Below are 21,017 nucleotides of genomic sequence, written 5' to 3'. Positions count from 1 at the left end.
CTCTCTCTCTCTCTCTCTCTCCCTCTCTCTCTCTCTCTCTCTCTCTCTCACACACACACACACTCACACACACACACATACACACACACAGAGTAGCTCACTGCCATCATCTCAGAGAATCTGATCCTCTGGGTAGGAAGTGATACTGGCCATCTAAATGCAAAGGTCTAAAAAAAAACGTGTTTTTCCAGACTCTGACCTGGCTTTGCTTCCATGCAAAAGAATTTCCTTTCATATGAGCACCGGTTGTTGATTGTATGCTTTAATGATTTAAAAGTTTCGTGTTAGAGAGCTAGAAAGGCATTCATTTACATCGGATATAAAATGGTGAAAATGCAGAGCACACACACTTTGAAGACACATTATTCTCATTTCTGTGAATAACGGGGGCATCTGTTTAAACTGGACCCTACATAGAGCTGCAGGCCTTCAAAGTGGGCCATCCCCACATCGAGCAGATGCTAGCCACTTGAAATAGGAATGCTGGTCAGCGTTCCATTTCTCCTTCAGAAGCGTCTTATGGTATCAAAACCCAACACCAGAAACAGATGGAAACTGGACCTCAGGTTTCAGATCTTCTTCAAAGGACAGGAGGTGCTGAATTGAAAAGTGTTAGATTTAGAAAACCTGTGATCAGTGGAGTGGATGAGGAAAATGATGAAGGGGAAGTGTTGTCATATAATGAAAGGAAAGTAGAAAAATTAGTGATTTTCTTACAAGTTTATCCATGATAAAAGCACCTAAATAAATGCATGTATTAAGATGTGTATATGTCTTATATGTCATGGTATTTAGACCAAGTTAATTGACATGTAGGGTCACCTTAGTAATTTAAGGATTAAAGTAGTACTGGATATATAAAGATAGCAGCTCAAATTGGAATATTCTGGTTGGCAACTTTAAGTTAACGCAAAGTAGACACTCATTATTGAAAATATTTACAGGATGCACAGATATACTTTTATTTCATCATAAATACATAATAACATAAGTGAGGTTTCTGTCATGACTTAGGTTAGTTATTCTTGTGGCTTTTGGTCAGCACCTAGAAAGTGAGTTACACTGGTCTGGTACCTTTGATTGAGGGTTAGCATTCAACTGCCTTTTTTTTTTTTTGGGTACGCGGGCCTGTCACTGTTGTGGCCTCTCCCGTTGCGGAGCACAGGCTCTGGACGCGCAGGCTCAGTGGCCGTGGCTTATGGGCCCAGCCGCTCTGTGGCATGTGGGATCTTCCCGGACCGGGGCATAAACCCGTGTCCCCTGCATTGGCAGGTGGACTCTCAACCACTTGCGCCACCAGGGAAGCCCTCAACTGACATTTTATAGGAGTCATCTGGCGGTAACTTAAAACAGCAAACCAAAACCAACATGAACTTGAGTATTGCAGAAAACTGTGGCTTATTGAAGTTGTCCATTTGTTTGGTTTCAAAGCTTTGTTGTTTTGTCTTTTGATAAAACTTTTTTCTAAACTGTGACCCACAGAGCATTATTTTCCTGCATTGTTCCTGTGGATTCAACTATGACAGTTTATCTACTGCAGGATTTCTCAGAGCCTTTGACAGTACTAACATACCCTGTGACGTGACGACTGTAAACTGAGATGTAGTATCTGATGTTGCCCAAGCTTATTGCGTTTTACCAGCTGCCCTTCCCACCCCCACCTTGCCTTTTTCCTTGATGGAATACCTACCATGGAAGATAGTTTTGGAAATGATACTCTAGCATTTTTATAAGTAGTTTTTCATGTACCATCACAGCAGTCCTGAGAAACAAGCAGTTTTGTTGCCCCTTTTTGGATGAGTGAGGAGCACCAGGGTTCAGGTTGGCACCAGGACCCAGGTCTCCTAATAGCTCAGCAGTCTTTTATCTCTCTGTCGAGGCTTTGGGTTCAGGTAGGAGGCACTTATCACATATGGCCGCTGGGGGGGGAGGTTATGGAGCTGTGTGCTGATCTGAAGTTCCTCTGTCCTGTGGCTGGTCCTCAGGGCTCTGGGGTCTCCTGTAGAGGCCTTCCTAATTCTAGCAAGTTGATAACGAGGGTGAGAGAGTTAGTTCTCTTGTGGTTTCTGTGAAGTAATGGTTTAGGCAGCCCCTTGCCCAGGTGTGCTTTAAGTAGGAAAGTTACCCAGATATTCAAATATGGTTCACTTGTGTCTTGCTTCCCGATTTTTGCCCCATGGTACATGTCATGTTTTGCTTTTTTTATAGAAAGAAATTCAAGCCATGAGTCAGTGCAGCCATCCCAACGTAGTGACCTATTACACCTCTTTTGTGGTAAAAGATGAACTTTGGCTGGTCATGAAATTACTAAGTGGAGGTAAGTGGATTTTGTCATTTTTGTTTGTTTGCTTGTTTTCTTTTTTTCCTTTTGTGCGAGTCAGCATATTGAATAAGACTTTAGATTTGATCCCCTCACTCCCGTATTTATAAGTTTTCTTGGCTTATTCTTTGCCTAGAGAGTAAAGTCCGGATTTCTTCACATTGATATTCAAAGCCTTTCATAATTCAGCTTGACTTGTAGAATATCTGTGTCCTCTTTTACCCCGGCCTTCTAGGTGTGGGTGAGACTCCCCACATGCCTTCTACCCTCTGATGTCTCTGTGTTGTTACTTAGCCCCAGATGTCTGTCTATCCCTTCTCCATGTGCCCAGGCCCTGAAAGGCCCCATCCTCTCTGTAGCCACCCCTTACTCTCTTCAGAAAAGTTAACCAATCCTTCCTCTTTAAAGCCTTCATTCTTAACATTATTCAAGTCTCTAACACACTGTAATATAATGAGTTATTTCAGTGCGGTTTACTAAAGATCTGTGGTGATGGAAATGTTCTGTGACTGTGCTATCCAGTTTCTGCTAGTGGCTCTTAAACATTTGACATGTGGCTAGTGTTACCCAGGGACTGAATTTCTATTCAATTTTAATTAGCTTACATTTAAATAACCTCAGGTGGCCAGTGGCCTATGATATTGGACAGTGTAGTTTTAGATTGTGGATTTCATGAAGAAAGCATGTGAGAAGGTGAAGGAACTTTGCCTCTCTAGCCTCAGATCACTGAAGTTAAAAAACCCATGGACAATTAAATTTATAAGACACTTTCCCATTCCTGTATTTTATCTCTTTTAATCTTCCAGCGTCATGCTTTGATAGGGGAGGATAATGATAACGGTTAATTTTCTTGAGAACACTTCCTCCGTGGCTGGATCCTGTGCCAGGTGATTTACTGACTTTATTTCATTGTAATCTGGACAACACCATTGCATGGCAGGTGCCATGATCCCTGTGTTTCTGAAAGGACACCAGAGCTCAAGAGAGTTAGGCTGCTTGCCCAAGGCCACACACGTCGTGCCTGTTAGTGCTGGGATCTGTACACGTAAAAGCTACCCTGCGCTGCAAGTATCATCACCTTCATTTTACAGACCCGAAAACTGGAGCTGAGAAAGCCCGAGGGATTCCTTCCTAATACCCAGCATCCCCATACCTCTCATGTGTTCTCTTTGCAGGGCGTCCCTCCCTGTGTATCCATCTTACTGAGACGTGAAGTATGATTAGGAGTAGAGGAAAACATTTGGTGGTACCTGGACGAAGCCAGAACTGACAGTGCAGGGTTTATTTGGTGGAGCCCATTTTTATCTGCAGACCCAGTTCAGCTAAGGCTAAATCAAAGCAGCATCACAATTAAAATTTTTTTTTTTTTAGAGAAACTGTCTTGGATCCAGCAGAGGCCCTGCAATGAGATGACGAAGGCATTGTAATTGCCTTGGGTCTGCTTGTGTAGGTTTCGGTAGGGTGCGTGGGAGAGCTTAGTTTGGTTCTGTTTCCAGTCTTGTCAATCCTATTAGTTATTGTTTCCTTGAGTGCTGACTCTGGCTTTTAATTAAAAAGGAAAAGAAAAATGGAAGGAAAAAGGAAGCCCGTTGGAGCCTACTGCAGTGTTGAGTGTCAGGACTGCTTCTTGGTTCTGCTGAGGATAGTGCTGTATTGATAAGATGATCTTAACCTGGCCTCTCCTTGTAGGGGGTCCATTAACTGAGGAAACAAGAAATTCTGGTGACCTGGGGCCCTGTGGATTTTAATTCCTCTCTTTATTTTTATCCCAATTAACCTTTTATAAGCTTGAGAATATCCTCTGTGCCCTTTCCTAAGGACTGGATAGAAAATTTCATTGTCTTTTTAAAAGAATACGATTTAGTCTCCCCTGGCCCTAGGTAAGAGGAACAGGTTTCCACAGGTAAGGGGAATGTGCGCAGATGTAGCCTTTTGCTCATTTTGTTTTTTTTAGCAGGCCAGAAATGCATGCATGCCTGGTATGGTATATCCTTAAAAGAAAAAATTAAAATGTTTTTGGAAGTATCGTTTTCTAAATGATCCCCAAATCCAAGAGTCAATGAATAAAGAGATGTTTGTTTCTCCCTGAGGGGAAAGATATGCATTTGTTTTCTTCTATATTATTTTATTACATCAGATCTCTTACTGAGTGGCAGGTGGCTAGCCTGGTGTAGTAATATCTGATGGGGAAACTCAGTCCTCTTAGTTAAATCAGGGAGAGCCTGGAGCCATATTCAGGTCCTGAAATAGGCTATTTGGTAACTCTTCAGAAGTGTTGAGCCCCCAGGTAATTATGGCTCTTAAGGTGACCGGGAAGTTTGGAATATTAATTAACATGTGTTGAAGCATGAATTCACAGTGCCAAGGATACCAATCTGTTTATAGTAACAAAATGCTATGTATTTCTTTCTTTATTATTAAACTCTGTACATCACGCCTCAGGTAAATGTAAATGAAGATTGCCTGGAGTCACAGAAAGGAATCTTCTGGTTATAAGCAGGGGTGTAAAGGCAACAGGCATTTTTTCTCTCCTCCTACCTGAGGTTAAGGAAAAACTGTGCTTCTTTCTCTCAGCAGTTCCCTGCTGTCTTTTCGCCAGGCCTCTTGTTCCTTTCTTTTTCAGTTTAGACATCCCAAACCCTCTTTTAATCTGTAACCAGTTGCACGTCTACGGAAAAGGGACTAACTGTGAAGTGGCCATGGACAGTCTTCTGCTTGCTGACCCAGAATCCCTCTCATTAAGTTCAGCGCGATGTGTGCTTGCAGACTTGGATTTACTGTTTTTCTGGTCACGGGCTACCATGCAATTGTTTGTATGCCTTGGGAATATTTGTGTTAAATAAACAAATGAAAACTGTATTTTGTTGTTCTCATTTAGCTTTTTATTTTTCTAAGGATTTTTTGAAAAATGTATTATTTATTTATTTATTTATTTAATTTATTTGTGGCTGCATCGGGTCTTAGCTGCGGCACACGGGATCTTCGTTGAGGCATGCGGGGTCTTCGTTGTGGCTTCTCTCTAGTTGTGGCGTGTGGGCTTTCTTTTCTAGTTGTGGTGCACAGGCTCCAGGGCGCGTGGGCTCTGTAGTTTGCGGCACGCGGGCTCTCTCGTTGAGGCACGTGAGCTCAGTAGTTGTGGCTCTCGGGCTTCGTTGCCCTGCGGCATGTGGGATCTCAGTTCCCTGACCAGGGATTGAACCTGCGTCCCCTGCATTGTAAGGCGGATTCTTTACCGCTGGACCACCAGGGAAGTCCCTCGTTTAGTTTTTTAAATAGGGAGGACTATTCTGGAAAGGTAATGAAGGTGCTTATACAGTTGTCCAATTCTTCTGTCTGTCCACTTAGGTTCAATGTTGGATATCATAAAATACATCATTAACCGAGGAGAACACAAGAACGGAGTTCTGGAAGAGGCAATAATAGCAACAATTCTTAAAGAGGTTTTGGAAGGCTTAGACTATCTACACAGAAATGGTCAGATTCACAGGTATGACCCCTGCAGCGATGTTTAAATTCAGCTGTTCACATCTTCAGTCCTAGTTAGTAAGGAATACTAAGGAAACACACCTCACAGGTAGGTATTGACATGTCTCTAACTTAGGTAGTTTAAATAGATGGGAAAAAAGTACTTAAGAACGAAACAAGAGAACAAGTTTTGATGAATTATATTGGTATATTGGTTTATCTGCTTTCACTGAAATAAGAGTAGACTACAGAAAGTACTGTGGGGACTCAAAAAAATCAGTTTACATTTTATGCTCATTTGAAGTATACTCATTTGAACTGGATAGCATCTCTAACTTTCTAATACAGGCGAGAGTGTTCCAAACATTTACTACGTTAATTATTTTTGACATGGTGGTGGAAGAGAAGGAGGGGAAGCACTAATTTCATCTCTTTTGTGGCATAAAATGCTAATTCTTTAAATAGCTAAACAGCATCGCATATGAGTGCCTGATGCTTCAAATGGGTTAGTGCTCCTTGGGCTCTTAGGAATTGTTGCAAGTAAATAACCACTTACCACTAATATGAATATTGCAATTCCCTTGCCCTGAGCTATAAGTGAGCTGTATGTTTAATGGTATCTACTATGTCTTTCAATAATTAGAAAAAATATTACTTTAGAAGGCAAACTTATAAATTGTCATTTTTCTTAAGTGTGAAGACTATTCAGCACAACCTCTATATAGTGAAGAAATACATTACAGAGTATTGTTAATTAGTATTTACCATCAGTATCTCCCCAGAGGAGAGACTGATCAAATCCACTGTTGTAGAGGCTGAGGGGATTGATTGGAAATTGCATCACAGACACATTTAAGTGGAAGTAGAACAGCTTTACATAGACTGGGCTTTAATTCTTGATAAAATGATAGTATTGTGTGTATATGGCAATCTGTAACTCGGTAACATGAAATAATCTACTCATTGTTGTTTTAATTAAATCTGGATAATGGTATCACATAAACTATTTGTTACTAAAATCCTAATCATCCCCCAGGAGCAAACTATAAAATCACAATGTACCTTTGTAACTTTTAAAATCTGTGATATAATTTTAATATTTATAAAATAATAATTTTGTCAAACATCTCCATTGTATGATATGTATTAAAATCTCCCTGAGTGAATATAATGTCTGTACTCCATAATTAAATTCTCTCCTTTTTTTTTTTTTTTTTTTCTAATAGGGATTTAAAAGCTGGTAATATTCTTCTGGGTGAGGATGGCTCAGTACAAATAGCAGGTAAAGCTGACAAAGATAAAACATTCTTTACCTGTTTACAGAAGTGTTAGGGCTTCAAAGAATGTAGACTTGTTCCTAAGAAATGAACAAATTGCATGTAATCTGTGTTTTTAAATTGAAGTATAGTCGATGTACAATATTATGTAAGTTACAGGTGTATAGTGTAGTGATTCACAATTTTTAAAGGTTATAGTTATTATAAAATATTGGATATATTCCCTGTGTTGTACAGTGTATCCTTCCTTGTAGCTTATTTTATACATAGTAGTTTGTACCCCTTATACAGTCCCTCCACCTTTCCCTCTTCCCCTTGGTGACCACGAGTTTGGTCTCTATATCTGTGAGACTGCTTCTTTTTAGTTATATTCACTAGTTTGTTGTATTTTTTAGATTCCACATATAAGTGATATCATACAGTATTTGTCTGTTTCTGTCTGACTTATTTCACTTAGCATACTACCCTCCAAGCCCATCCATGTTGTTGCAAATGGCAAAATTTCATTCTTTTTAATGGCTGAGTAGTATTCCATTGTATGTACCACTGTATCTGGGCTGGCCTATCATAGAATGTTTCGGTCTGAGGTATAACATGTTTTCCTGCTATTTTCAAATGTGGCCTTTTAATAAAGAACAATTTTACTTTTAATTTTTTTATATTTTCTACCTTCCAGATTGAATAGTGGTGATATTTATATAACTGTAAGAAGCAGTTTGAGAGTTTTTGGATGAGTTTGAAAGTTTAAAACCATTGTACACATTAATTTTAAACCTTTTATTTCTCAAGAGGTAGCTGAAAGAATTGTGAAGTCTTAAAATCTAGGGCTTATTTTGCTCTTAAATTTGACCCTTCATGGCGATTCTTGACAGTTGATAGGCATGGCAAGGCAGTAAAGGTCAAATGAGTGAGAGCATCAGGCAGGAGCCTTCTATGTGCAGAACCTCTCATTTTGTTAATGCTCCTAGAATAGCCTGAAAGGCCTGGTTTACAATGTAGCCACGTTCATATCAACTCTTGTTTTACGCCTGGTCTGGGAAGGTCTGTCTCAGCATCCTCTCAGCCATCATTGCTTTGGGCATTTTTGGCTGAACAGTCCTTCTCTGTACTGGACTGTCCCTGTCATCGCAGGGTGTTCAGCCTTCTGGCTTCCGGGCATTAAATAGCAGCAGCAGCACGTCCTACCAACATCCTTGGTGTGAAGATCATCCATCTAGCTTGTGTTGTTGACGAAATGTTGAAGATGCTGAATCAGCCTAATCTGCTTCTATTTGAGTTGGAGTGGAAGAGTCCTACCTTCTAGCATAGGTTTAGGGTCTTTACACGTCTAGTTATTAGAACAAAGTTGATGGCATTTCTTCGTCCCACTCTTGTTTCTAGACAAATCTGAGGATCTGGGGTTATTATTAGAAATGTGAGAGTTCAGCAGAAAACAAACCGACCCTCAACACAAAGGATGAGCCTTGAGTCATCTCTTTGTTTCATTGTTTCCCCCTCTCTCGGTACCAGAGGACCAGTCAGGTGATGATGCCCTGGCCTGTATGGTGAGCATGATGCTGACCTTAGGCTCTGTATTTAGTTAGGTACACTTACGGGGACCCTTACTGAGTAAAAAATAAAAGAAGAGACAAGACAAGGTGTCTTGAAAATATAAACGGGAAACTGAGAATTCGTTTCAGATCAAATGTTTCTTCCCTAGGGAACTAATAATGGAAGTGTTATCTTGTATTAGTCCTCCCCTTTGAAAAGATAAATTTAGTCAAGTTCAAGACCGCTGGGGAGGCACTTGTTGTGTCAGTTAAGCACAAAGGCTTTGGAATCAAACAGGCCCAATTTACTACCCACTGTGCAACATGGGGCAAGTTATTGCATCTCTAAGCCTCAGTTTACCCATCTGTGAGATGGTGATGCTAATGCCTATCATTCAGGAAGACGTGGATTTCCTGTGCAGCTGTTGAATCATAGGATTCAGACCCCTGTAAGTGCAATGTGTTTTTGGGAGTTACAGAGTGTTCTAGGTAGAGAGGAGATGCCAGTTTGCAGTCGGGAGGTATTTCTATACAGGCATTTTTATTAAATTTTCTAAAAAGATCCTGGAAGAAAGGACCTTAATCTTTAAAACTCCAGTGAAAGGCTTCCCTGGTGGCGCAGTGGTTAAGAATCCGCCTGCCAATGCAGGGGACACGGGTTCAAACCCCGGCCCGGGAAGATCCCGCATGCCGCAGAGCAACTAAGCCCGTGTGCCACAACTACTGAGCCTATGCTCTAGAGCCCGCGAGCCACAACTTCTGAAGCCCGTGTGCCTACAGCCCGTGCTCTGCAACAATAGAAGCCACCGCAATGAGAAGCCCGCATACTGCACCAAAGAGTAGCCCCTGCTCACCGCAACTAGAGAAAGCCGCGCACAGCAACGAAGAACCAAAGCAGCCAAAAATAAATAAATAAAATAAATTTATTTAAAAAAAAACACTCCAGTGAATTGGTGATCAATTTTTTAAATTTAAAAAAATATATATATATATATTTATTTATTTAGGCTACGCTGGGTCTTAGTTGCAGCATGTGGGATCTTTAGCTGTGGCATGTGGACTTCTTAGTTGTGGCATGAGTGTGGGATCTAGTGTCCCAACCAGGGATGGAACCCGGGCCCCCTGCATTGGGAATGCGGAGTCTTACCCACTGGACCACCAGGGAAGTCCCTTTTTAAAATTAAAAAAGAAATTTTTGGCCGTGCTGCATGGCATGCGGGATCTCAGTTCCCTGACCAGGGATCAAACCCTCGCCCCCCTGCAGTGGAAGTGCGGAGTCTTACCCACTGGACCACCAGAGAAGTCCCTGAATTTTTAATTTTAAAGAAATACACACATTTATACCTAATTTTTTACTCATGATTTTGTATTCTCTGTTTTACAGAGGATCTTCCAAATTGTATAAGTCTTATGTCCCATGAAGCAGGGATCCACCCTTGCTTACTGTTGTTGCATCAAGTAAATGAATGTGAGAAATGCTTAGTGTGGCCCCCAAAGTGGCAATAGACAGGAAAAGACAGTCTAAGCTTATTTATCATGATAGCGAGAGATTGGGAACAACGGAGGTGTCCCAGTTAAATATGGTATATGGTGTATCTTCAGTATGGAAGACCTACCAATGGAGAATGAAAAGTTCTCTGTACACTGACATGAAAAAAAATCACCAGGCTACGTGGTTAAGTGAACACAGCAAGGTGAAATACAATGTATATAATATGCCACCTTTTGTGAAAGAAATGGGGAGAAATAAGAATATATATATTTATGTGAAGAAACGTTAGAAGGATAATGGCAGTGGGAGCAGGGGTGGACTGCTGAGTACAGACCTTTTATAACGTTTTGAATTTTGAACCATGTGGAAATATGACCTAGCAAAACAAATGAAAAGAAATGACTCAGCAAACTTAATGAACTCGCAATAAGTCAGAGCCGTTTTTAAACCTTTTCTTATGGAAGTTATCAAACGTAGCCCAAGGTAGAGAAGAGTAGGAAGAATCCGCTGGTGCCCATCACCTGGCTTTGGTCCTCATCAGTCTTTGGCCAATTCTTGATTCACCTCTCTTTCCCCTCCCTGCTTTGGAGGCTCTTATCATTATTGGTGCTGACTTTTGTTCTTGAGTCATCTAAGTTAGTGCCTTATGTATGCGTATCTTGTCCTTCCTCTAGAGAGTGGCCTTTATCCCACAGGCTAGGGACATTATGAAGAAAAGACTTCAAGTAAACAACTGAAAGCTTCAAACCGTCCAGCATCAGATAGTCTAGCTGTTAAGAAGATAATCTCTGAGATCAGCTGGCTTGGTTGCAATTCCCTGGTTACCACTCAAGCTCTGGGACCTTGGTCAGGTGGCTCAACGTCCTAAAGACTCAGTTTCCTTAAAGGGAGATACAGGTATAACCCACTTCATCTTTTTTTGTGAAATCAAATGAGGCTCTTCGTATCTATCAGTCTTATGACAGTGGCTGGCACATTATAGATACACAGAAAATAGCAGCAGCTGCTACTGCTAATCCTATTACCGCTACTGTTTGTGCTGTTAACTACTGCTACTACTGTTACTCCAGCTGACAGGATCGCACCGACCCCCTCTCGCACTGCCTGGAGGTCATGTGTACCTCACATTTGTCTTGCAGGAGGTTCAGCTCTGAGGGGCTTTATGAGTTATAAAAAGGGGATGCTTATTAATTATGGAACTTGGAAGCTAAATTGTCATTAATCTTGCTCTAAGCTGATAAAAAAGTACAGCGAATTTTCTCTGTTTTGTGATGAAATGATCATTTCTCACTGAAAGGGTCAAAACAGCAGTGAACTGCCTTTGAAATGCAGAGGCAGGTCAGCCCCTGGCTTATTCTACCACCTGCTACTCTGCCAGTCACTCCGTTCCATTATTCTTTTTTTTTTTTCTTGGATAAACCCCACTTGATCATGGTGTATGATCCTTTTAATGTGCTGTTGGATTCTGTTTGCCAGTATTTTGTTCAGGATTTTATTTTATTTTTTTCTGTGGTACGCGGGCCTTTCACTGTTGTGGCCTCTCCTGTTGCGGAGCACAGGCTCTGGACGTGCAGGCTCAGCATCCATGGCTCATGGGCCCAGCCGCTCCCCGGCATGTGGGATCTTTCCAGCCCGGGGCACGAACCCGTGTCCCCTGCATCGGCAGGCGGACTCCCAACCACTGCGCCCCCAGGGAAGCCCTCGTCCCATTATTCTTGTCAGATTACCGACCCGAGCTCCTTCTCTGGGCCTTCAGGAGCACATTGTCCTTTTCTTTTTTCTCAGTTGGGATCCCCCAAGGTAAGATTTCCCGACTTTTTCTCTCCCTCTCAGGTCTGTGGGTTTTTTCCTCACCCTGGGTGGTGGTGTTGAGTGTAACCAGCTGGTGGGTTCGGAAGCTCCCGTGCAGGAAACCACCGCTTGGGTTGTCATGAGGATTAAATGTGTCAGTGTCTGTGGTGCTTAGGACAGTGCCTGGCACATGGTGAAGACTTTGTAGACAGCCATTCCGGGCTTTCCTTGGTGTCCTTTTTGTGTGTGCGACTTTGTGCTTGTGTAATGACGTTAACCCGGAAGCCTCATTTCCCGGTGAGTAATGGCTATCAGGCATGTAAGTGTGCACTTTCTGTTGATACATCTCTGGAGCCATTTTAGCTTTTCTAGAATTCACAGTGAATGTTGTCCGTGTCCTCTAACCTGAGCATAACATTGAGTTTTTACAGTATTTAAAATTTGTTTGTGTGGTTTTAACTCTAAAATAAGATTATTGCATTAAAAAAAAAAAACAAAAACATTTGTAATGATTTCTTGGAAGAGCTGGATGCTGCTGCTCTCCGCCATGTTACAGGAGTTTGACTTTCTTAGTCAGGCAGTGGGTCACTGCCTGAAAAACTCGGACCAGGAGTCCTCAGGTCTTTTGCTGGCATCTTGGGTGGGTGAAGTTGGGGAGGAGGGTGGGAGAGTTGAAAGCAGAGACTCACAGCAACAGCAGAGCTAGACCGTCTCTTTGTTGCTGTTATATTTGGACAAGTAATCCACTACTTTTACTCAGATTATTTGTATTCTCTTCCCTTCACATCATTATGCTATCTAGGCTCTGTTTTTTGAAATACGAGTTAAACTGGGGAGAACTTTGCATTTATTTCTTTGAAGGTAATGTTTGTTTACCTTGAGGGTATTAATACGAGTATTCTTTTAAAAAGAGTTTTCTTGCTATTCTAATAGAAAACATAACATTTTTTATTAAAATCACTCACTCTATATGTACATATACACGCACATTTGTATGTGCGTGTGCGCACGCGCGCGCGTGTGTCTATTCTCTTTTTCAGAACTTTTTATTAGAAAAGGGAACATTAAGGGGCCAGGTTCAGACCACTGGAAACTCTTGCCTTATTATACAGCCAACAAGTGTGGTGAATAACGCTGGTATGCTTGGTTCTATTTTCAGCAGTTCCAATTCCATGGGTATTATATATATTTTTATTGAGTGTGGCTGTAAAATCAGTACCTAACGTGTATCGAGTGTTTCCTGTGTGCCAGGCCTGGTTCCATGTGCTGAGTGCGCTGTGACTCGTTCAGCCTCACCACAGCCCCATAGGGAGGTGCTCTTATTATGCCTACTTCTCATGCTAGAAGCTAAGATATGGAGAAGGGAAGTAAGTGGCCCAGGTCACACGTAGAGTAAGTGGTGGAGTCAGGCTTCAGCTTTGGGCAGTTTTTGGCTCCAGAGCCTGTGATGCCATGTCTGTGGGTTTTCTGGGAAGACAACCCTAAGTCTGGATTTGAGTGATCTCAGTTTTTGGTGGAAGACCAATAGCAATCAGTAGCGCTTCTCCATCTCTGCAAATCGATTCTGTTTGGGGCCAGGGAAGATATTTAGCACCTTTTCCCTCCTTGCTCACAGCATCACTGGTAAGGTTTTAGGGGATGGGAGAAGCCATCATCTTAGGCATCATTTGGTGCAGGATTAAGCGTGGCAGTGACACCACACTCTTCAGACTAAAAAACTTCAGGTTGAATGTAGTGAATTATAACCTGAGGATTGCCTACTCAGGGTTTAAAAGAAAATGCTTTACTTCTTAGTAGATCTTCTGTGCTCATAAAACCTGTTTGTGTGTGTGTGTGTGTGTGAGAGAGAGAGAGAGAGAGAGAGAGAGAGAGACTTCCTGATAATAAACTTGGAGAGGATGCCTTGATAAGTGTAACAGATTTTGCTACAATATGATAGAAGGAGTGGCTATTTGAATGGCATGCTTTTCCCATGGCCTAGCATTTTCTTTTCCAGTATGATGCTCTGTCAGACTGTCAGGAAGAGCTTAGTGCTTTGTCTGGCAAGTGTCTAAGGCTGTTTGTCCAGAATTATGAGAGATGCTATTTTTTTTTTTTTCTTTTTTTCCTTGCGTTATGCGGGCCTCTCACTGCTGCGGCCCCTCCCATTTGCGGAGCACAGGCCCCGGACGCACAGGCCCAGCGGCCATGGCCCACGGGCCCAGCCGCTCCGCGGCACGCGGGATCCTCCCGAAACGGGGCACGAACCCGCGTCCCCCGCATCGGCAGGCGGACCCTCAAGCACTGCGCCACCAGGGAAGCCCGAGAGATGCTATTTTAAAACAGAAATTCATATAAAACAGGTCTCTTTGGGGTGGTCACTACAAATATATTTATCTTAGGATTTTTTAAAAATAGTGACCACTCTTAATCTACGCTAAGAATGTTAATTTCAAAACGATTGATTTCTGGAGAACTTTCTAGAAACATACAACTGCATTATGTAAGGTAGATCTCATGCTCATTTTCACTTACTTTTGCCTTTTAGGTGTGTGTATGTGAGTGAATGTGGATTTCCCATTCCTAGTTTTTCACGACAGAAATCAAATCTGGTACTAGCTAACTATGGCAGCCTAGACATTTAGAAAGTTATATCATCACATCTATCTCAGTGTATCTGAGCCCATACATATCAGCTTATGCCCTAGGTTTTTCACTGTCTAAGGCACATTGGTGTGACTTTGGGTAGCATCTCTGTTTTCTGGGAGGGAGATTTTTTCCTTAGTCAGCCTTCGAATGCATTTTCAGCTTTAGTCAGTTTCTTGAATACTGAAAACCCTATGACTAAACTTTCTGCCAGGAAAACTTGCAACTAGACTTAACTTGCTTCTAGTATTCAGATATTATTCTCAAGGAGCCAGAGGAAAGTGCAAGGTGGTGGAGTTTTTATACCCAGAGCTGCTGGGTTCTTTTGTGTTCCTTCAGTGTTCTTTGGCTTTGGTAAAGTGTACTTGGATGGGGGGGAAAAAGGAATATTTCTCAAGCAAGGTGGTTTGGGCTCCCTAGGTGCACAGGAGGCAGCCTCTGATTAGTGTAAGAGAGCTCTGAAGCCCATGAGGCATCGGATCAGGAAAGGATGGTGTCGCCATATTTACGGGTGCTTGGCCTAGAGCATGGGCTCTGACACCTGACTGCTGTGAGTCCAATCCTGGCCCTGTAGCCAAGTTATTCAACTTCCCTGCGCTTCAGTTTCCACATCTGTGCAATGTGAAAATACCAGAGGGTTAAAGGAGTTAACACACGTTCCGTTTTAGAATTAGCTTGTGTTGCTTTTGTATTGAAATGGGGTCGTGTCCTTTAATTATGCAAGGTGTCCTTAGATCACAGGGAAGGCGGCTGGGAAGGTGAGGTTGAAGGCACCTCCTGTGACTGCCTGCCATATCATTTTGCTCTCCCTCTTTCTTTCTTCTTTCCATCAGTTTCCTCAGAATCACCGGAGTAAAGAATCTACAGTGCAGATCTGACCATCTGATTACCTGCCCTAAAGTTTAAAACTGTTGCTGATGGAATAAAGCCCTGGTTCCCTAATATGGCATATGAAGGCCCTGACTGTTTTTCCAGTCTCGTCCGCCACTGCTTTCTCTTTACTTCTTTGTGATCCCCCTTCTTTACCTGGCTCACTTGTTCTCCTTCCCAATTCAGTGCAAGGTGTTCTTTCCTTGAGAAAGCCCTTCCCATCCTTTCCTCTACCACCCCCATTCTCGCTGCATTAAGCACCTTACCCTGGTGGCTTGAAAGTGCCCTTAATACACTCCAACTAGATTGCCTATTACATGATAGTGAAATTGGGTCTCTGCGTCCCCCTTTTCCCTCCAGACCGTATATCAAAACTTATCAGCGGTAGAAACCCCATGGTGTTCATCTCAACACTCCCTATTGGTGCCTGGCACGTGGCAGGTGTTCACGACCTTTTGGCCAATGTGATCTGAGCGGTCTCGCCGGGCTCTACACCCATATGCATCCATCAGTGATAGGGGTGCTCGTGTGAGTCATAGCTGAAAGTTCAGACAAGCGAGAATATATCAACTTAGCAGAGAGGAAGGTGAAAGTATTTTAAATATTTAGGCACATACACTAATGCATACTTTTAAGGCTGAAGTATTTTTTTTTAATATAATTCAATTTAGTAAATTTCTCCAAACTAGTCTCCAGAAAGTTATGAGATTTACATCAACTAACGCATCTAAACAATTCAGGCTGTAGTTTCATTTATAATAATAAGTGAATTATCATTCCATGTGAAATGTCCATTTTATTCAGCCTGAAATAGTTTTTTAACAGACATGTTTCAGCTCTGGTTTTAGGCAAGCTCTGCCATAGCCAGCTAGCAATGAAATGATTAATTAAGTCAAGGAAGCGTGGAGCAAAAGCATGAATTTAAGAGACATTGGGCACACTCAGAAAATAGAGTACAGTGCAAATTAAAATCTTGGGGGAGGGTATAAATTGCTTTATAGTGAACGAAAATATGTTTTGAGTTTCAGGAAGTTTGATAGTTATGTGAACTATGGTTTAACAAATTATGCCAAAATTCTCATTTATTCCTTTTTTTGGGGGGGGGTTAAGTAAATAAAGACAACAAATTAATGTGGCTTCTTGAATTTCGGGATCTTGACAAACGGTACCATTTGGTGAACCCTCTGGTGTGAACCATGTATACAATCAATTCTGGAAACTGAGTTTTCGTTTCCATTTGTATACCATCGGGGAGAAATACTTGGGGAGATTTTCAGCAGGCTCCCATCCTTTAACAGCTGCTAGCAGTTGTTTGAGCAGCAATCTAAGGAAATCTTACTGGGTGAACTCACTGGGAGAGGACCACTTTGCTCTGTATCCTGCTGGAATCTTTCCTCAGCTGTGCACGTTCAGCTGCAGGGGGACAGGGTTGAGCTTCAAGGAAGAGTGCGGGAGGACCCTTCTCCTTCCATCCGCCCTCCTCCCCTCCCCTGCCCCTTTCCTTTCCTCCCTTTCTCTCTCTTCCTCCCTTCCCTTCTTTCTTCCTGTCTTTAAGGGCCTGCACTGTCATTATTAAATTAAATTTCATGTATTACCACAAGCTGCTGAGGTCTGGGGAAAACAAGATTTTTTTTTTTTTTTTTTTAAATTGAAGCTTAGTTGGTGTACAATATCATGTTAGTTTCAGGTGTACAATAAAATGATTCAGTTATCCATACATATGTACCTGTTTCTTTTTTTTTTCAGATTCTTTTCCCTTATAGGTTATTACAAAATATTGATAGGAGGTCCTTGTTGATTATATATTTTATATATAGCAGTGTGTATATGTTAATCCCAAACTCCTAATTTATTCCTCCCCATACCCCCTTTACCCTTTGGTCACCATAAGTTTGTTTTCTAAGTCTGCGGGCCTACTTTTGTTTTGTATAAGTTCATTTGTATCATTTTTTCAAGATTCCACATGTAAGCGATGTCATATGATATTTGTCTTTGTCTAGCTTACTTCACTTAGTATGATAATCTCTAGGTGCATCCGTGTTGCTGCAAATGGCATTATTTCATTCTTTTTTATGGCTAAGAGTCCAGTGAATACACACACACACACACACACACACACACACACACACACCTACCTACCTTCTTTATCCATTCATCTGTCCGTGGACACTTAGGTTGCTTCCACGTCTTGGCTACGTATATAGTGCTACAATGAACATTGGGGTGCATGTATCTTTTTGAATTATGGTATTCTTTGGCTGTATGCCCAGAAGTGGGATTGCAGGATCTTACAGTAGATGTATTTTTAGTTTTTTAAGGAACCTCCATACTGTTCTCCCTAGTGGCTGCACCAGTTTACCTTCCCACCAGCAGTGTAGGAGGGTTCCTTTTTCTCCACAACCTCTCCAGAGTTTTTAGACTGAGAGCAGAGCAGTTCAACTCAGTTCTTTGCTGGGTCATTTTTATTGTTTTCGTTGACTTTTTGTTTCCCAGAACCTTCAATTGTTCTAACAAAAATGTTCCTTCCCTGGTGAAAAGGTGAACATTAGGTGCTTGGGTTCAATGCCTCTGGGGTGGTTAGTTGACAGATATTTATTGAACATTTACTGTGTTCCAGGCGCAGTCTCTGAGCTGATCTGTCGTCAGCAATGGAGACTTCGTGTCTGCTGTCCTGGAGTTTACAGCTTAGGTGAAACAGACAGCTATCAACAATTTGCTATGACATTTAATTAAAAAAATTTGTAAGTGGAGAGAAGTGCATATACCCGAGGAATTTAAGTTAGCCACTCTAGGTCTAGTTTAATATGTTGGCCTGGGGATAAATCTTAAATATGTATTGTGAATATGAGTAATTTGGGACTAGGCATTTTTGATCAATAACATCTCATAAGTTACTGCATGTATCATATGTAGATTAGAGATTTTTAGGAAATTTAAATAGATTTAACATGTATTTCCACTCTATGTAATATAATGCAACACTTGATTTCACAGAGTACACTTGAGAACACAGTTGCCAAGGATTATCTAGCCCCCAGGTCACTAACTTACCCTGTGCCCTCCCTCAAGTTCTTTGCTGGCCATGTATCACCTATAAAGTGAGGCTCTTAGGCTCTCAACTTTCCTTTCAGCTCTAAAAATTGTGTAACTGCAATACAGAAGAACTCTGTAACCCCCATGCCCCCCGACAAACTGCCCTTCTCACAGTCTTCCCTGCTTCTTTTAATGGCAGCTCTATCCTCCTGTGTAATAGGGCAGAAATCTAGTGTTCCTGACCCTTCTTCTCGTATACCCCATGTCCTGTCCAATTTGTCAGCAAATGCTATTGTGAACCACGCCTCACCACCTCCCCTGCAGTCATCCTGGTCCAAGCCACCATCATCTCTTCCCTGGATTTTTACCGTAGCCTCCTAAGAGGTCCTCTTCTGTCCTTGTCCCTGTGTGCTCAGCTGTTTACACGGTATCCAGAGTGATGCTGTTAAAATAAGCCAGCTTGTATCATGGCTTTACTCAAAACCTTGTAATGCCTTTCCACCTCAGTCAAAGTTCTAGTGGTGGCCTCCTGGGCCTTACAAGATCTAGCTCCTCCTTAGCTTGTTGACCTCATTTCCTAGCCCTTCCTTTCCCTCACTTTTCTCTAGTCAAACTGGCCTCCTTGCCACTCATGCTCCTGTCTCATGTCCTTTGCATGGGTTGTTCCCTCTACCTGGAGTGCTGTACTCAATACCTCACATGTCCCATCAGTGAGGCTTCCATGGATGGCATCCTATGGTGAATTGCAGCGCCTCTGCCTCATACTCTCCATCCCCTGATCTTTTTATCTTTATTGTACACATTAATGTATTCTACATTAGTGGTGCTCAAGGTGTGATTCTAAATCAGCGGTATCAGCATCACCATAGGAGCTTGATAAAAATGCAAATTCTTGTCCTCTTCCATCCCTAGTTTCTGCTGAGTCAGAAACTCTGGCGGTGGGATCCAGCAATCCATATTTTAAGAAGCCCTCTCATGATTTGATGCACACTAAAGTCTGAGAACCACTGCTGTCTATTGTGCTTCATAATTTTATTACCTGTATTTCTCTCTCCCCACCCCTGCCCCGACTTAAAGTCAGCTCCGTGAAGGCAGGGGTTTCTGTTCCTAGTGCTAGAGTTTAGAATGGAAATGGTACTTAGTAAGAGCTCAGTAAATAGTGGTTGAATGAATGAATGAACATGTGACTATGTAGGAAATTTAAATTAAAAGAATACTGAGCGGGGCTTCCCTGGTGGCGCAGTGGTTGAGAGTCCGCCTGCCGATGCAGGGGATGCGAGTTTGTGCCTCGGTCCGGAAGGATCCCACATGCCGCTAAGCGGCTGGGCCCGTGAGCCATGGCCGCTGAGCCTGCGCGTCCGGAGCCTGTGCTCCGCAACGGGAGAGGCCACAGCAGTGAGAGGCCCGCGTACCGCAAAAAAAAAAAAAAAACAGGGGATGCGAGTTTGTGCCTCGGTCCGGAAGGATCCCACATGCCGCTAAGCGGCTGGGCCCGTGAGCCCGCTGCGCTGAGCCTGCGCGTCCGGAGCCTGTGCTCCGCAACGGGAGAGGCCACAGCAGTGAGAGGCCCGCGTACCGCAAAAAAAAAAAAAAAAAGAATACTGAGCAATAGAGTTTAATGTATGTCCCTCACATTTTAGTGAGTCTCCTCAGTGTTAGGAGTTTTAAATATGAGATTTTCTTTATCACAGATTTAAAAATCTGCAGATTCTTTGAAGATTGCGTTATCCCCGACTAATCCTTCTTGAAACTTTGTGAAAATGATGTGAATTGTTGCTTTAAATACTTGTGGCAACTGGAATTGTGCTATTTTAATCATCTCCCGTAGGGACCATCTCTTTAAAAGTGTACAGATAGGTCATTCTGGTTTATTGGAAGCTTCTGATAGTCGAGCTAGTTGAGTGGAGATTTGTATGAAAAAGACCACCTGGAGGTATATGAATATTGCATTGGAAATTTAGACTCATTAATCTTTGATCTAAGTTGCTTGTGCCTGTCTTTGTGGGTATGGCCAGCCAGGAGCCCCCAGTGACCGCAGAGCACGCCTTTGGCTTCGGAAATGATGATCCCTGTATAATATGCTTACCTAGTGTTCCGCTCGCTTTGCTGTCAGTTCAGCGGAGTCGGTCTTGCAGATGAGGGTACTGAGGACTGCTGAGTGATTGTGGCCTTGTTGGAGGTCATTCGGAAGGTCGTAAAAGCAGATGACTCCAGACCTCCCCAGACTTCACTTTTTATCCTTGGCTGACTTCCTCGCCATTAGGCTCCCTGCCCCCTCCGCCACCTGCTTCTTCACGCTATGCCTTTTGACAGCTCAGCTGTCCTGGGGTTCAGTTTCTCAGCTGAAAAATAAGGAAGGTTGACAAGATGTTTTCCGAGGATCTATCTTGCATCAGAGTGTTTCAGTGTCCCTTCATTAGCCTCACTCACTAAAGGCATTCTCAGTCCTATTTGAAAGCATGCAAAGCAGAGGGTGGTCTTGGGCATGGAGCAGAGAGTAAGCCAAGCATCTGTCCTGTGGCTACTTTGACCAGAGCATCTTTAAAAATATCCCTCCCGGGCTTCCCTGGTGGCGCAGTGCTTGAGAGTCCGCCTGCCGATGCAGGAGACGCGGG

The 21,017-nt window shown here is 42.5% G+C and overlaps 1 protein-coding gene across 1 annotated transcript in view; it reads left to right on the top strand.

Moving 5' to 3' along the window:
- The window catches only part of STK39 (serine/threonine kinase 39), a 316,768-nt gene that overhangs the window by 79,420 nt on the left and 216,331 nt on the right, over positions 1–21,017 (top strand). The window contains exons 4-6 of the mRNA XM_007452630.1: positions 2,209–2,317; positions 5,666–5,807; positions 7,012–7,067. Of these exons, the coding sequence (XP_007452692.1) occupies positions 2,209–2,317; positions 5,666–5,807; positions 7,012–7,067 (307 nt within the window). The remainder of the gene's footprint in view (positions 1–2,208; positions 2,318–5,665; positions 5,808–7,011; positions 7,068–21,017) is intronic.

The sequence above is a fragment of the Lipotes vexillifer genome, unplaced genomic scaffold (genome assembly GCF_000442215.2).
Source record: "Lipotes vexillifer unplaced genomic scaffold, Lipotes_vexillifer_v1.1 scaffold454, whole genome shotgun sequence".
Taxonomy (NCBI): Eukaryota; Metazoa; Chordata; class Mammalia; order Artiodactyla; family Lipotidae; genus Lipotes; species Lipotes vexillifer.
This window is presented reverse-complemented; position numbering and strand designations above follow the sequence as displayed.